This window comes from Electrophorus electricus, chromosome 22, assembly GCF_041902795.1.
Source record: "Electrophorus electricus isolate QZ-2024a chromosome 22, ASM4190279v1, whole genome shotgun sequence".
Lineage (NCBI taxonomy): Eukaryota > Metazoa > Chordata > Actinopteri > Gymnotiformes > Gymnotidae > Electrophorus > Electrophorus electricus.
In genome coordinates this window covers 7,033,808-7,051,235 of record NC_137518.1, presented here as the reverse complement: position 1 = coordinate 7,051,235, position 17,428 = coordinate 7,033,808, and the positions used below count along the sequence as shown (strand labels likewise).

The window sequence follows — 17,428 nt, the reverse complement described above, 5'->3', positions numbered from 1 at the left end:
TCTCTAAACCATCGAATACCTGCCCCCACTGATCTAACGTAATTGCCTCGCTTTCTGTAATTGGCTGTATTATGGACTAGGCTGTCACGAGACTTCACTTATCCTCACAGTTCAAGAGGCGGTAAGATCTCTACGGTTGACATACGGAAGTGGTAGTTTCTGTGACGGGTAAGGAGAGAAACGAAATTGATATTACGGAAATTTCGTCGGTTTTGTTTGAGGACGTAAAATCAATTCGAAATCAAAGGCAAAGGCTGAATTCTTACCGGAGCATATGCAAACTATTAAATCAATGGGAAGCCGGCAACTGGCACAAGCACAAATCAGTACACCGCAAACGTGGGGTAACTAAACCCTTTCGGCCAAGCTTGTTTAAAATGTATAGTTATGGGCTACATGCGTAAAGATGATGTGTAATGTCGTTGTATCTGCATAGTTTGTAAAATTATCCAATATCAAATCAGTTCTGGTTTCTATTCTGTTTGAACGTTTGTATTGATCAGTGCAGTCATGCCAACATGAAATAGGCTTGTAATTAAGTGTTAGCATATTGTACAATAGCCTACCAGCCTATCGCATGTTAAAAACCACACGCGTTTCAAAATAGACTCATTCTATAAGGTAAACAACCTTTTTTAAACATTGTAGTACCACATCTATTGTCATGTTACTATATATTCTCCTGACTAGCAGCAGTTCAATTTTGTCCTCTAGAGTACATATTTAGACTTAAATATGTCTCACACCAAACATACTACTCCTTTTGTTCTTTAAAGAGGACATTTAGAAATTTTAAATGATACCAATTTTATGTGGGTGGGGTTTTGGCAAGTTTCTCTTCAAAGAAAATGGCGTCCATCAACGCAAGCTGCTATGGAAAGAAGAAAAGTAAGTGCTTATTATCTTTGAGCAAATTTTGTCTTGAAATGTTGTCATGTTTTATACGAATCTCCTAAGAACACTTTAAACCATTTTTCTAAAGTAATATAACAGTATATTACAATGATAGGAGAGTATTTAAAAATGTCCTCCACAGTGGACATTTGTACTTATCACCAGCATTTTGTTCTCTGTATTTTCAACTGAGAAGGAAGGGATTGTCATTGACCTTGATATTTCAGATGAGGACAAAAGCAGAGACCTCTTGTGGAAAGTCGGGCCCCTTCTGAACAAAGTGAGGTAAGGATGTCTAAATCAGCTTAGAACAGGAAAATTGTCCATTTATGATCAAATGATTTCATTTACTGGTCACTTCCAAATTCACCAGTCTGTACCGGGCAAACCAAACCCGACTGGATTGAAGGTGTTTGTCTTGGCCACACCAAGTGGTATGGTCTTAGATTTTGTGGTTTACCAAGGTAAGACCACCTTTAGAGTCACAGCGCTGTCACAACTGTCAATCTCATGGACACCATGATGGAGAAAGGTTTGGGAGGTACAGGAACTCTCATGAAGAACAGAAATCCAAAGGATGTTATATATTTATAGGGGATCAGGCCATCAAAAAGAAAGGAAGAGGAGCATCTGAGATGGGGATCAGGCGAGATCCTGAACTTGCTGTCATCAATTGGTTTGACAATAAAGCAGTGGTCATGGCATCCTCTGCCTATGACATTGAGTCACAGGACACATGCAATAGATGGTCTAAGAAAGAGAAAAGGTATGTGCAGGTGTCAAGACCAGTGGCAATTGCTGAGTACAACAAAAACATGAGTGGTGTGGACAGGATGCTAAGTTTCTATAGAATGGCCACTCACTCAGAAATGGACAGTGCGTACAATTTTCCACTTTTTTGATTTGGCAATCACCAATGCATGGCTTCAGTATAAGACTGACTGCCAAGTTCTGGGAAAGAAACCACTGAAGTTCCTTGAATTCAAATTGTTCCTTGGTGAGCAGATGATTACTCAAGTCCAAGCAGGAATCTCTGCTGAGAGTGAAGATGACTACATGTCAAAAGTGGAATCCTCAGCCAAATGCAGCTCTGAGACACTATGGGGCCATCCATCTCCCAAAGATGGTGGATGAAACACATGCATCAAGGTGTCACAGGTCTGGTTGCAACAGCAAAACATATGTGATGTGTACAAAGTGCAAGATTTTCCTCTCTGTTTTAAAGAAAGGGAATTGCTTTTTGAAATGGCATACTCCATAAACATAGCTGACATAACATAACATGAAAATACAAACACTAGACATACACTAGAAAAGAGTTACATATAGATTAGCTTAGCTATTGGTAGTTTTCATCATAAATATTATGAAAACTTGGTATTTTCTTTGGGATTGATTTACTGTGATTATGATTCAGTTTCATAGGTGGCATGTTCAGATGTCAACTGTAGTGGACACATTTTTAAAATAGAAACATTTTTAAAAATAAAAATGTTCTCAGTATGCTCATTGCCTTCCAAACAATTGGGGAAGTTTAAAAAAAAAATGAATTGGGAGACCTTTTTTCCCCCTGGTAGTTAGGAGGATATGATGAATTTGTGTGGGAACATACTACAGTATTAAATGATAGAGTTTTTTGTGAACGATAAAGAAAGTGGTAAAGGCTATTAATAGGATTGAGAATAGTTTTTACCAGGTAAACTGAAATTGTGGTGACTGCTGTTTCGCTTGCTGCATCCTATTAGGTGACCACTGATGGTTTATGAGGTTGAAGTCACCGAAGTAGAGCGGATGGTGTGCGAAAAAGCAGGCACCAGGCAGGTAAATAGAGTCAGCATCCAGGGGCAATAGAGAAAATCTTTATTTAACGCCATTAAAAGGTATACAACAAAGGAGCCATCTCAAGAACAACTGAAAGCCTTATGTATGTTGTCTCCTTTTATCTTTATTTTTGTCTTCTGCAGAGCACCAATCATTTTAGGTCACAAATCAGGTGCTTTGCAGTGTTTGCCCAAAAACCGTCAGCGACTAAATAGATACTGAACAGACCACTAAAACCACGTGACCAGTGGCAAGGGGAGCGTTCTGTGACATTCAGAGTAAATCTAACAGCTTGAGTGCCGCACGGCAAGGACCAGGACTCCTTCAACATAGACAAGCATTTATTAGGCACGATACGATGAACACAGTGACACTCACATGGTATAAGCAGGATGAACACGAGCAATGTCAGACACAAACAGAACCAAAGACCGATAAAGAGGCAAGCCAACAGGGGTTTAAATACATACAAACGTAATCACAATAAACCAGGTGCAGGTGTGTTCTAACAGGGGCGTGTTTACAAACAAGACAGTCTGAATTCCCACTGCAGGTGGCGTACCATGTGAACAGTGGGAAGAGAAGCGTTCCGTGACAGTGAAGAAAAATAAAGAATCATTAATAAATGAACAGGCTTTTAAAACCTCTTTTCGTAATTAACAATTTAATGACTTTCTTACCTCAAATCAAAATCAAAATCAAAATGTATTTATATAGCACTTTTTTACAACAGATGTTGTCACAAAGCAGCTTTACAAATGTCCAAGTCCAAACCTCAAATTCTCAAATTCTTCTCTGGAGAAAAAGTGAGCTGTTGTCTTTTCATATGTTTTGGTATCACTGAGGCGAACATGCTCAGGCATACAGACAACACATCATTTGAATACCCCTCAAAATTCAGTGTAAAATAACACCAAAATAAAAGCATAATTCCACTAATTCAAAGATGTTTTATCTTGTCTCTTGAGTGTGTTACCGTGTTACAAATCCTTTTCTCCAATATCATTCGTATAATCGTATAATCCTCCCATTTTAAATCCTTATCCATCAGACTAACTTAATTTTATTAATGTATTTATTTTTATTATTAATTTGTCAAATTAATGTTATTTTATTAATTAATTTTATAAATATCTAATATTTGGTTGAAACCTGAGAATCTAGAGCTGCTTTTACCGTTATCCCTGAATCTAGCTAGTTAGCTAGGTATTTTGTTTGAAAAGTTGTCTAAATGACACTAAGGTATGACATTGACTTATTTGACTATGTGTAATTGGTCATTTTACCTTGACTATAAATTTATAAAATGTTAATCTTGTCTAGTTTTCTCTGTTGGCAAGACCCGGTAGGTTGGTTGGCTAGTTAGCACATGGTTTTGATTCTATGTGAAGTGATGCAGTTTCAGACCACAGCAACAAGAGTTGTCCTGACAGGTATAAATAACTACATTTTTTTTATTAACAATTTTACCACCCCTTAGTGACTGAGTGGCGAGGGTGTACTCGGATCCTGCCTCCGAGCGCACGTCGCAGTAGAACTCCTGTCCCTCAGCATAGCTCTTATCATGGTCCATGGAGGGCTGGTCGACAACCATTGTGTCTGATCCTGAATCCTCTGGATTGTCCGTAAACCCCTCAGGATGCTCCCTCTCCCCTACGTAAGGGTGGAGCAAACCGCTATGATGTACCAGCTCCCTTTATAAGCAGAGACACAATGACTACTCTGGGCTCAATGGCTCTGCTATAAAGGAGGAGTCTGGAGAAGCACCATCTCTCTTCTTTCCCTTCTTTTTTTTCTTTGAAGGTGTGAGGGAGTCAATACTTTCCCTCTTAGGGCTATCGAGAGAGGTGCTAGCAGCAATCTCCGGGACATGGGGGGTGGGGGGGCTCTTAATGGAGCCTCACCTTCTCCCTTTCTTGGAAGAGCCTATCCAAGTCCTTGCTAAGATAGGTGAACCCATTCATCCCCCATACTAGCCATGTTCCGCTTGAGTAATTTACCCATCATATCGGCAAACAAATGAGCTGCATGTCTCTTGTCCTCACGCACTTGCTCGGTATCCTTTGGGAGCAATGCCAGGTACTTTTCCCACTAGCAGACCTCGAACAGACTAGGATTCTTGCTGCATCCCTTGGCAGTTGGTCTTTCTGTAATGGCCCGAGTGCTGTAGGGCAAGGAGCAGGATGCACAGACTCCCTCGACGTGGATGAACGTTTTTTGATATAACACAGGTGGTAAACATAACAGCACTCGCGTATAACATACAGGAAGAAACAAACTTTGTGTGTGACTAAAGGCATGACATAACGTGACACCTAACATCTAACAAAGACTGACAAAGAGGCACACTCCCACAGCATTTTAAATACACACAGACATTACCACAATAACCCGGGTGCAGGTGTGTGCTACATAGGCATAGTTAAAAACAAGAAAGTCTGTGATCTCACTGCATGTGGCGGGCTGTAACACTTGAACAGTGGGAAAGGAGAGCATTCCCTGACAAATTAAAGATTACAATGACCACAAGAATTTATATTTTAAATGTTAGCTTTAATGGTAAAATCAGAGAAAAGCTTGTTTACTTGCAGAAATGCATGTTACTGAGAAACAGTGTTAGCTACAAACAAAGTACGCCTTTTGTAAGCTTTGTTTAGTGTAATTCCCTGGAACTGAATCCTGATTCCTGGAAACATGTTGATGTCCATGATCCACTAGTTCTTTGGTCATTTTGAGGGACCACTGTCAAGTCTGACTGCCTTTAATTTAAATAGATAATCTCTTGCTTCATTCCTGGTTTTGCCATTTCCTCTAATAAAAGCAGCCTTGCTGCAGTAGGTTTTGCCACTCAGTCTGACTGAGGGGGTGTATTCTGAAGGAAAACTCACATCAGTGCATACCCTCTAAGCCCATGTGAGAGCTTTACGTACCATCAAAGTTACAGTGAAGTAGTGGGAGGTTATATCCTCTCACCCCATGAAGCATATTCAATATGGAAGAATACACACAGGAGCATTATGTAAGAGGGAGTTGAGCTATTATTAGACCAAATAATGAGGACTGTTACTTTTATGCCAAAATTGACCTTCACCAATGCAGAGGTAAGACATTTAGTGGAAGAGGAAGCAAAGGCTGAGCTTGCAAGTTGTGGTATATTAGCTGGACTGGGAGAATATGGCATTCACTACTCCAATGGCCTTGAACGATAGATTGCCCTTTGTTTTCTGCAGTACCCCAGCCATTTTCCAAAGGCTGATGATACAGCTTGGTGTTCTGGTGAACAAGTCCCAATTAATTTACCTTGAAAATGTGATTATCTACTCCACAGACTTGAGAGCCACTAGGGAGCTAGAGCAGCTGCAATGACATTGTTTGAAGATGCAGCCTCAGAAGTGCAAATTATTCCAGAGGTAAGTCAAGTACCCAGGATGTGATGGGTAAAGATGGCATAGCTGCTGACCCAGAATAGATAGGTGTGGTGTGTACTGTGATGTGTACAAGAAGTGCAGGCTTCTCTGGGGCTTGTAGGTTTATACTTGGTTGGATTCATCGCTGCATTCATTTCATCAAGGATGTCAAAGATAAATGTCAAAGATAAATGCTCCGCTCTGTAATCAGAGGAAGCCTAACAAGCTTATTAGAAGTAGCAATTCATATACTTTGATTCTGGGGAAGTAACTCTTTTGGCACTGCTTGATGTTAGTGCAGCCTTTGATATAGTGGAAAACAATATATTGAAAAACAGGCATATGAAAAACTGCACTAGATTGTTTTTTTTTTTCAGTGTCTGTTGGAAATATGATATGGCTGACCTTACATGTGGGATACCCCAGGTTTCTATTCTGGGCCCTATTTTATTTTCACTTTACATGCTATAGCTTGGAGTTTTGATTAGGTGTTTTAATTCTTGTTTTCATTTTTAGGCAAATAATATGCAGCTGTATCTCTTGGTTAATTGGAATGACTTCAGTAGAGTAGCTAAGGTTAGGGTTATTGACCTGAGATTAGTTATGACAACAATGTTTGACATGATAATGCAACACTAGATTTGAGCTTTGTATGGAGGCATTTAGGTCAGTGTTTTTTAACCTGTGGGTCATGGGCAATATTTGTACAGCATGGAAGAGGTTGAGCCCTTTCTTTTCTCAGAGTGTTTCTTTCTTTCTTTCTTTCTTTTTCTTTCTTTCTTTTTCTTTCTTTCTTTCTTTCTTTCTTTCTTTCTTTCTTTCTTTCTTTCTTTCACTATAAGGCATAGAATCTATATAGAGTTCATTATGACTCATTATTATGAGAAGACCTAGCATAAATCAAAATAAAGAAAGCATGACATTGAGTATCTCGCAGTAGACTTCACATTATTGAAAAAATGAATATAAGTAAAATGAATATATAAACTGATGAACATAGCATTCAACCTATTTTAAACAGGCAGAGCACCAAAATTATAAACTCAAAAATAATTTCTTCAGAGGAAGTCTTCTGCAATTGGGTTGTACTTCGCTTATTTTTGTAGCCCATCATTAATACATTGCCACTGCACTTTCAAAGTGGTGCACATGGTTAGCATGGCATTATTTCGAAAAACTAAGCTAAATCACTGCTACACATCAGAACTGTTCCCACAAAGACAGTACACTGTGGTGCATTCCCTCAGCAGACAGCATCCAAAGACTTTACAAAAGAACACTTGAACTTGACGTTTGAAGTTAAAGACACTGCAAAAAATATAAAGCTGAACATAGAGGAAGATGAATACAATAAAAGGTGGTATTGCACTATATTGCATTTCACATTATCTACATGTAATACTCACAGTAGTTGTTTCTTGTCTCCACAGACACAACAAGACTGCTGGAAGTCAATAAACTCATGACACTATTCTTATATGCAGCTGGTTTTTGGTTTAGTGTAATCAAATAAACAGGGCTAAAAAAATGAAATGAAGAGTATTGCATACAAATAATTTAGTTAGATTGTAAGAATAAAATGTAAAACTTTAAATACTGTAATTAAATACTTTGTAACTGTCACAGGACAACCCCCCCCCCCCCCCCAAGTCATGTGGCACAGCCGGCTGCGCGCAGGGGGTTTCACCCCATCTGTAACCATGCCCTCCATAATTGCACACACCTGCACAGGGTTTAACATCTTGTGTTTCTTTGTCTATTTACCTCTTTTAGTGTGTGTATTGTGTTGGTTATTGTTAGTCTGCTGTTGTATGTCAAAACACGTATGTAGTCATTGTTAAATGTTATTGGTTATTGTAGTTTTTGTTTAGTTAAATGTGTACATGATGTCTGTCGTTAATGTTGTGTGTGAGTGCCCTCGTTATTCGTATGTTATGTTAATTTTATCTAGGGAGTCTGTGCGTCCTGCTCCACACCCTTCAGCACTCGGGCCAGCAGAAACGTTACAGACTAACCAACCACCACAGGACACCAGCTCCTGGGAATGTGGGTGCAACCAGTGGCACCAATTACTCTGGCGAATCCTGGAAAAAAAACTAAAACATTATTACAGCTAAACATTATTATTACACTAAAACATTATTACAGCTACTGACAGTTTACTAATCAAAGATGAACACTAGTAGGAATTACTACCTGCAATCTGATTTTTAAAAAGCAGGTGGTCTGATAACACTACAAACACATCTCTTTCTGTCCAGCGTAAACCCTGCTCTCCCACTGAATACAAGTAAAAGCCACTGCACAAACACACTGCAAAACACTGCAAAACACATGATGGACTGCAAAAATCAACTACAAAATACAGATAGAGGAGGACCCACGATGGATGTGGCAAGACATCCAGTCCATCACAGATTACAAAAGGAGAAATAACAGCATACACCAGCCAACAGTACTGCCAGCTTAGCAGAGGAACTTAACATCTTAGCTCAGTTTCACAAATATAACAGTCTCTACCTATTTGGAGAGTCACAGACTCTTGTTCTACACCCTCGTGAGGTGCAGCAGGACCTCCACAACATCAATACATGGGAAGCAACTAGGTGTACATGGTGGAAACCCCAGGACGGTGCTGGGGCTGATGGTGTATGGGTTGCGTAATTCAGGATGGTACAAGGGAATGTAATCCAGGCCTATGCTAACCAGCTAGCAGAGGTATTCACATATTTTCAACCTCTCTCTAGCCTTACATACATTCACCACATAGGCCTGTTCCAAAAACACCTATGGTAACTTGTCCAAGTGCCTATCAGCCAGTCACTCTCACCCATTATTTATTCTACATACTTTGAACACCTGGTACTCACCTACATCAAAGACACTGACCCAGCTGATCTAAACCAGCACCAGGCAAAGAGATCAACTGTGGATACCATTTGTGTGACTCTGCATACAGCCTTCTCTCAACTTAGAAAGACACAACACTTACATCAGGATGATCTTCACTGACTAAAGCTCGGCATTTAATACTGTCTTACTGTACAAGATGGCTGACAAACTCTATGCACTAGGACTAACTCCTTCTATATACAACTGGATACTGGACTTCCTAATCAGCCAGCCCTAGGCTATGAGACTGAGCAGCCACACATACTTGACCTTTACCATGAGCATTGGCATCCCCCACGGATCTGTGCTGAGACTCTTCTTTTATGCACTCTTCACACATCACTGCCAACCCATCGAAAACTCAAACACGTCTTAAGTGAAGGCACATACAGGGAAGAGCTGTACAACCTGACAACATGGTGCACCAACAATAACCTGGTCTTAAACACCACAAAGACCAAGGGGATTATCATGGATTTTAGCACTACCAAAAAATACAACAGTTCTAGGCACAACAAAGCCTTTTGAGGCTAAAAGGAACCAGCCTTACCAAAAATCTGTCAACTTTTATAGATGCACCACAGAGAGCATCCTAACATACTGCAGGACAGCCTGGTACAGCAGCTGCACTGATGTTGACAAAAAATCCCTCCCATTGTGAAAATAGCACAGGAGATTGATAGCATAGAGCTGCTATCACTGGCAGTATCAGCTTCACAGCACTCGCTATGTGAGGACAGCCAAGAACATCATAAAAGACATTAGACACACTGGACATCATCTCTTTAAGCTCCTCACATCAGGAATGTGCTTCAGATCAATCAGCACATACACAAATAGATTTAAAAACAGCCCCTTCCTACAGTCTGTAGCACTACTGAACTCTGAGTTGTCCTCAGTATGAGAAGACTGATGTGTTGCTATCATTGGTGTATGTGCAATGTTTACATCTCATTTCAAGTCACTGAATATATGCAATATTTCTAAACCAACCTCATATCATTCAATCTTATTCAAGGCCAATACACTGTCCTCCATATCTGTCACACCACACTTTACAGCAAGTTGTACTTTATATTTTTTGCTTTGTACTTATATTGCTTAGATTATGCAGTTACATCACTGATATTTTAGATTTGTTATCTTATTCCTGTTTCATTTTTCTTTGTAAACATGTGAGTGATACACTATCAAGTGCATTTTCAGTTGATGCAATTGCAATTTTGCTGTTCTTAAATCTCTTTTCACCCTATACTTGAGCCTTCAGAAGATGCCACTACTATGGGAGATATCCTGCTTAATTCCAATTCAGAAGAGGGAGCACTTCTGTATATGTTCAGACCAGTAACTTGAGGCATGAGGACATGGAGGCATGGGGACTTTTGGCAAAGGAGTGTCGTGGTTTCCTCATCAGGTGTCACTGTTCTCATGGCACTAATGCCATATAGTTTTGTTTATGTTTTTTTCCATCTGGGGTCTTCCCTGTCTCATGTTTTATTATCCCCAATGTTTTCACCTGTGTCCTGTTTCAATGTCCTTTAATGTCTACCTTAGGAGGAAAGTAGAAGGTGGGAGGCAGGTTGGTGAGAAATTCCTTAGTCCAACAGAAGGTGGCGACATAGACTCTTGAGACCACCCTTCCCTTTCAGGTTTGGTTTCAGTAGCAGTCGCCTCCATCTGTAACTCCTCTCGTTCCTGTTCATCCTGAGACCACATGAAGGTGCAAACACACCGTTTTGGCACAAGTGACACATCAATCATACACCTTAAGTACAGGAACATCAGCACTCTGCCGCTCTCAGTCAAGAAAGTTGAGTGACAAAGGAGAGGTGAAGTGACCGCATCATAACATCCTAGTTTACCAAAACTCTCAATACCCATGGACACCTAGAACTACACCTTTACCTAAGATGGGAAGTAGTTAATAAAAGGCCTGACTGTACAGATAAGTTTTCAGCCTTACCTTAAATATTGAGACTGTGTTTGAGTCTCAAACATTTACAAGAAGGTTATTCTATAATGTGGGAGCTTTATAGGAAAAGGCTCTGCCCCCTGCAGTAGATTTTCTTATTCTTGGTACTAGTAAAGCACCTGCCCCTTTTGATTTAAGCAGACATGGTGGGTCGTAATGCCCTAGAGGTTCTCTAAGGTACTGTGGGACAAGGCCATTCAGTGGTTTGTAGGTTATTAGGAGTATTTTATATAAATATGAAATTACATGACTTTGATTTGTAAGGCAAAATTGCAAAACAATTCTAAGAAATATAATTAATACCATGTAGATGGTATAAACTTTAAAGTTTAAACATAAAAAAGTAGGAAAATAATTTCTCTAATGTTTTTAATATTACATTCTTTCATAACATGAATCAATGTATGTGCATTTGATTAACGCAATTAAAAAATGGATTTCACATTCGATGCGTGCTTTGGAAATGGACTACATATTAGAGATGGTGGCCAGACATTGTGAGGCACCTCATGGAACAGTTCTGGTTTCCTTTCTGTTCAACGCTTACACAACAATTTTCAAGGTCGTTCAAGTTATGCCATCTTCTGAAAGTATCTGGAGGTCCACTGGAACAATAGACAAAAATAACAGAGCAAGTTATTCTTCTTCTGAAGGTCTTTCAAAAGGTCCAGCATGTTACCAGTAGCTGCCCATTTTTCTAAAAGGCTAAACTAGTAAGATTTTGATTAATGGTGCTTTAGTCTGTATATGCATCCCAAAAGTACTTTTCTACACTGAAAGAGTGGCATCAGCTAAGGGGCCCACTACAAGCTCCATAGTGGCAGAAAAATATTAGCTTATGTTTACACTAAATGATATTTATAGATTCTTATGCTTGTGTTTAGGTGGTCTTAGTCTTATAGGTTACGATTATTTCTAAAATGTATAATCCACAAATAGGATCGGGAAACAGATAGACAGGTTTTGTCCTTCTAAATGCCTGAATGTTCCATAACATGCCAAGAAAGAGGCTTCACAGTGTGTATTCTGTGCCATGCCTGGCTCTTTTGGTAGTGTGTTATTGAGGCAGCATTTTTCTATGCACTGTGGAAATCCATGGTGCTCATACAAAAAGCACATTTCTGCAAGATTCCGTAAAATCAATTTTAACTAAAAGCTAAAGAGATTGAAATTTTCAAGCACAAGTCCAGTGAAAATAGCAAACAGGTACACAACAGTAAGATCATAAGATACATCCTCAGCACAAATTAGGATTAGATTTTTAGTGCCTTAGTCAGTATATGCATCCCAATTCAAATAACATGTCTTTTATACATATTACCTATAGTATATTGTAACTAATAGAACAGGAAACAAGTAGCATGCATTTGTCTTGGATTATGCAGAAGGTTGGGTCTGTGTTACGTTCTATTCTGTAACATTTTTAGGTTCTGTTTCAATTGTTCAGTCAAATAGGTGCACCTCGGCTGTACTTTAATGGCTGGAAAACAATTCTTGGCCTTATTCTGTGAGGTCTTCAGATTTACAATGGAAAGCTCGAGAGATGTGTGTGATGGGTAAAAATTTGATCTAGGTGTCTGTCTCCTCCTTGCGAAGGGAAAAACTGAAAGATTTTCTTTGTACATAAATCACATATACATACTGTATGTACAGTATTGATTTGTTGTTTACTTACACAATATATTTTTGTACTTAAACAGAGAGACATTCTGTCTAAATTGACAACCTGGCCATTTTAGCAAACTGCCATTGTTTTATAATGTTGCTTAAATACACAGTTGCTAAAAAAGACCTGCCTCAGAATGTGGAAAAAATTGACACTCTGCTGAAATTGAAACTATTTTTTTATCCCCATCCAGATTCTATTTGCACTGTCCATCTCTGACATCAGAGCCCTTACTCTATAAAGGAATGGCCCTGAGGTCGGCCAGTTTGCTAAAACCGGCACTTAATGGAACTGCAGCTGTCTCAACAGAGAAGGAACATTTGGACTCAAAGGATGAAGATAGAAACCAGAGTAGCTGTATTTACTGGCTCTCTCCTCTTCTGCATACTCACACAGGTCAGAATTCTCTGCTTTGTTCTCTAGATGTATGGAAGCTTCATAGTCAATCATGTCAAACCCAAGAAATTAAAGCTATATAATGTGGTTCAAAGATTAAAGGTGCACATGGTTTCTAAGCAACCAAGTTATGGCCCTGCTAACTACTTGTTCTGCTATAAAACTAAGCCTTGGGTGAGTCTTCCTCAACCCAGTCATTCTGGGTTCAACAGTGGACCAAGCACAAGTTAGATTTTTGGTCTAAGATCCCCGTATGGATGTGTACACCTGAAAGCCTCTGGGAGCTGGGACATAGCAAAACTATGGGTGGGTCCCAAGGACTGGGTTGAGAAATACTGCACCAGACATAATACCAAATCGTCACTAACTTGGAATATGCAATAAAAGTTAATTTTATGCTTCTGTTTTTTGGTGATCTGATGGGTGCATTAGAAACACCACTTTTAAAGAAACACATTATTAGAAATACCTTTAAATTATGTAGCCAGTTAAAGTAAGTATATAGTATATAGGTCCTCTGATTCACAGCTCACAATTTGTGTTAGATATCCTCTAGCCCTTTAGGCAGACTCTGACAACAGAACTGCTTTTGGCTGGATCTTCTTGGATGGTGAACCACCATCAACCAAGCAGCAATGCTGTAACATGTAATCATGTAACTGAAAACCTATACCAGCTCAAGACTGACAACAATGAATAGCATATGTCATCAAATGAGCTACAGTATGTAATTATACACTTATTAATATCAGAGAGGTATAAGATAGGGATAAGAGAATACACACATGATATGACTAGTACTAGCAAGTGGCAAGTCGGTGTACATTTATATATTAATGTGTGCTGACGTGGGTTAAATAAATAAAAAAACACCCACCCTGTGGTTTTCAGGTGGCATGCCAACTCTGTGGAGGAACATGCCAGTGCCACTGGTCCCCACCTGCATGTCCGGTTGGCGTTCCCATGGTTCTGGATGGATGTCAGTGCTGCCAGATGTGTGCAAGACAGGAGGGTGAGCCTTGCTCAGAGAGACACGTCTGCAACACTCAGGGTGGTCTGCAGTGCGACTATAGCGCGAGCTTCCCAGGGGGGCCAGGAGAATGTGTCCGTAAGTGCTACGCTGTTAAGCACTAATAACGAAGTTCTAGGAGGTTCTTCAAAGTTCCTGAGCTTCAAAGCTCAGAGAACATGGTGTTTGGCAGGCATTTGTTATGATTCTTTGCACAAGCTATGAAAATGGATTTGCATTGAAAGTACTATTTCCTGTTGCATTGACTTTTTGCTAACTTGATTTTATTGCTAGAAATAAACATATACATTCAGTATCTTTGACATTAAACAAATACTGAGTTCATGAGTCTGAGTTTATGTGTTAACTTTGTAGCTGTAATCTCACTTTATGTGAGCTCAGACCAACCTTGTAGTCCTCAGGAACCCTTCTGCTTTGTTTCTCTTCCCCCAAATCTGAAATGAACTGTCCACCACCGGACCACCCCAGGGCAGAACAAGCTTGGCTGTGAGCTGGCTGGTGTGAGGTATGAGGAAGGCCAGTCTTTCCAACCCACCTGCATGCAGCTGTGCCACTGTTCCGGGGGTGGCATCACATGTGTTCCACTCTGCAATGAAGACCTAAGCTTGCCCATCACCCACTGCCCAAACCCAAGGCTAGTGCAGGTGCCAGGCAGGTGCTGCAGAGAATGGGTTTGCGAGGGCATGGAAAACAGCATCCTCCTAGATCATACTGCAGGTAGTGTCTCGTAAGGCCATGTCAATGCATCAGGCATCCATACTTTGTGCTTTAAATAACTTCTGTGGTAAACCTCCTACTGGTGTTAATGTGAGCTGCTATGCTTTAGGGTGGTCCAAATGAAAGAGGTCCAAATGATATACAAGAACTTTGGTTTGTTATGTTGTTGTAGGACAATGTGGGGGGTTTTACATGAGTCATTAATCCTTTGAGAATAGCATACAGTCCTCCATCTACCGCATAGCAAAGACACCAAATATAATCCAAAGTCCTTTCTTTTATTGCTATACAAAATGGTGTTGAAGAAGTAGGATTGGGCCAAGTGGTGAGTCAAATACTGAGGATGTTTATGCATTTGCTCTATGAGTCATCGCAGCTGACCGAGCCGTGGGGTCACAGCAGGATACCCTGGCGTCTACGCCAGCAGGATACCCTGGCGTCCACGGGATCCCGTGGTCCAACTGCATTGACCAGAACACAGAGTGGAGTGCATGCTCACGCAGCTGTGGACCAGGTGTCTCCACCCGCATATCCAACAGGAACGGGGCCTGCCATCTACAAACACAGACACGCCTGTGCCAAGTTAGGCCATGCCACCCAGACACTTCTGAGCCAACCAGCAGAATCCAGCTGGTGAGTGAACAAAGTTCATATGAAATGAGAATGTGGCAGTAAAGGGATATTTCACTCAAAAACACTGAGTGAAAGCAAGTAGGAGGTAGATTGTCAGATAAAGATCAATTAATGGAAAAACATCCAAGTAAAAGTTTTGTTATTAATTTAATATCAAAGTAAAAATCCAAAATATCTTCAGTAGGAGGAAATAGGAAACAGATTATGGCTCAAGTTAAATTTGCGGTAGTTTAAAGACTATAGAAATCCTCCAATCTGTGCTTATGTAAAGTAGACTGAATAAATGTAAATGACTTCCCAGTTATAACAGCTAACTGGCTCTCATAGTTTTCTTTCAGTCAACCTATACCTTTAATAGGGCAGTAAAACAAGCTTACCACAAATGGTTTGAATCTAGTGTGATTGATTAGCATTGAGCCTGCACATACTCTGAGCAGTGTTTGCCCGACAGTGTTTATTTGAGGCCTGTATTCCAGGGAATGGGTGTGTGTGATAGCAGCTACTGGCCTCCCCTCCCTGTTCATCTCAAGCACCGGGGATGCTACAGCGTGCTCTCCCACAGGCCTTTGTTCTGTGGCACATGCTCTGACAGTCGCTGCTGCACACCCCATCGGACCAGAACTGTCGGGATGGACTTCCGTTGTCCACAGGGAGACATTGTTGTGCACTGGTTCATGATGATCGAGTCATGTGTTTGCCACTACCACTGCCCTCAAATGCCACTGGCCAGCTCCAGAAGAAGGAAAAGATCTTGGCTCAAGATGGATTAAGAACAGATTGATTTGACATTCCCATTTCTGGGAAACTGGTTTAAATCTCCATCTAGTGTATATCAGTGCATTGCTCTGCTGGTAAAGTATACACTACTAACTGCGTCCAAACATAACTGGCCCCTATTATTTAAAGTATGCCCTCTGAGACATAAACATAATAACAACCATATAATGCTAACCTATTGAAATGTGGGGTTTTTAAGATAAATGAGATGACAATGAGATTTACATTGTCATATCATTCATTATGAGTAAGAAAAACAAAACTTCTATATTTTAAGCACAAAGCCACATTTTAAGTGTGATAACTCCTGCATAAATATCCTGTTATCAGAAAATAATTGTGGAGGAAAAACCACTCAACTGATGTTGTGCTCCTTATCTCTGCCTCATGTGTTATTTTTTGACATAGATGCTTTAGCAGGACGCTGTCAGTATGGCTTTACATTGATATGGTCAATTGGTGTGAGATTTCTGCAGAATATAGACCCAGGTTCATAAGGCGATAAAATAAGGAAAAGGCTGAGACTATGATTTAAAGACAAAACTTGAATATTAGTGTACAAATATCAAGAGCTTATTATAGACACATATTTAAAATAATATAACACAGTTGTAATATTGTACTAAATGTGTGTGTGTGTGCATTTGTGATTGCATGTGCCTGCCAAGTACCTCCTACCAAGAAGGTACCAGGTAAGTGTCAGTTCTTTTTGTGAAATTCTTCTTTAAATTATTTTGCACACAGTAAGTACAAACCTTTCATGAGAGGAATGGTGCTCCTTACAGAAGAATCCAGTACATCTGAGTTGGTTGTGAACTGGGATGGTTTTATTATGCAATACAATTTTTAAATTAGCAAAAACTAAGTAACATTCTTAATAAATTGATCAGTGCATTATTAAAGCATGGTTTTATCAATCATTTCCTGATAAATCTGTTCCATTCTGGAAATGTATTGCTTTTTTTACATAAACCTTTGGGGGTGAACAGGGTAAGTTTACTTTGGTGTCGTTATGAGGAACATAATGCTTTGTGCTTTTAACATAAAGGACTCAAAAGTAATAGACAACAAAATGTGCATGATAAACATAAATCAGTCTTTCAGATTTAAAGATAACATATTTAGAATATAAAATTTTTCTACATTCTATATCATGCATTAGAATAATTGTATAAAGTAGCACTTATTTTACTTGATTTACATCCACTAAGCTGATGCTTGAA

General features: G+C 39.7%; 1 protein-coding gene across 6 annotated transcripts; it reads left to right on the top strand.

The window, feature by feature from the left end:
• Positions 1 to 116: 116 nt before the first annotated feature.
• Positions 117 to 17,095, top strand: LOC113588682 (CCN family member 5-like). 6 transcript variants are annotated; one of them, XM_081705319.1, is made up of 11 exons: positions 117 to 168; positions 833 to 888; positions 1,122 to 1,179; positions 6,044 to 6,125; positions 7,553 to 10,428; positions 10,569 to 10,663; positions 12,846 to 13,048; positions 13,940 to 14,156; positions 14,547 to 14,795; positions 15,163 to 15,428; positions 15,905 to 17,095. In XM_081705319.1, the coding sequence occupies exons 7-11, from the start codon at positions 12,938 to 12,940 to the stop codon at positions 16,196 to 16,198; spliced, it is 1,137 nt and encodes a 378-aa protein (XP_081561445.1). In that variant the 5' UTR covers positions 117 to 168; positions 833 to 888; positions 1,122 to 1,179; positions 6,044 to 6,125; positions 7,553 to 10,428; positions 10,569 to 10,663; positions 12,846 to 12,937; the 3' UTR covers positions 16,199 to 17,095. The 6 variants fall into 6 exon arrangements, with proteins under 6 accessions (XP_081561445.1, XP_081561447.1, XP_081561444.1 ...); XM_081705321.1 differs by adding an exon at positions 2,640 to 2,715 and having other exon boundaries at positions 7,553 to 10,663; XM_081705322.1 differs by lacking the exon at positions 117 to 168 and adding exons at positions 177 to 344; positions 2,640 to 2,715 and having other exon boundaries at positions 7,553 to 10,663.
• Positions 17,096 to 17,428: the final 333 nt, after the last annotated feature.

Coding starts and splice junctions, on each gene's coding strand:
- LOC113588682 (XM_035520138.2), top strand. CDS start 12,938: ATGGAACTGCAGCTGTCTCAACAGAGAAGGAACATTTGGACTCAAAGG. Junction 13,049..13,939: donor TCTTCTGCATACTCACACAG/GTCAGAATTCTC, acceptor TGTGGTTTTCAG/GTGGCATGCCAACTCTGTGG. Junction 14,796..15,162: donor CCTCCTAGATCATACTGCAG/GTAGTGTCTCGT, acceptor TTGCTCTATGAG/TCATCGCAGCTGACCGAGCC.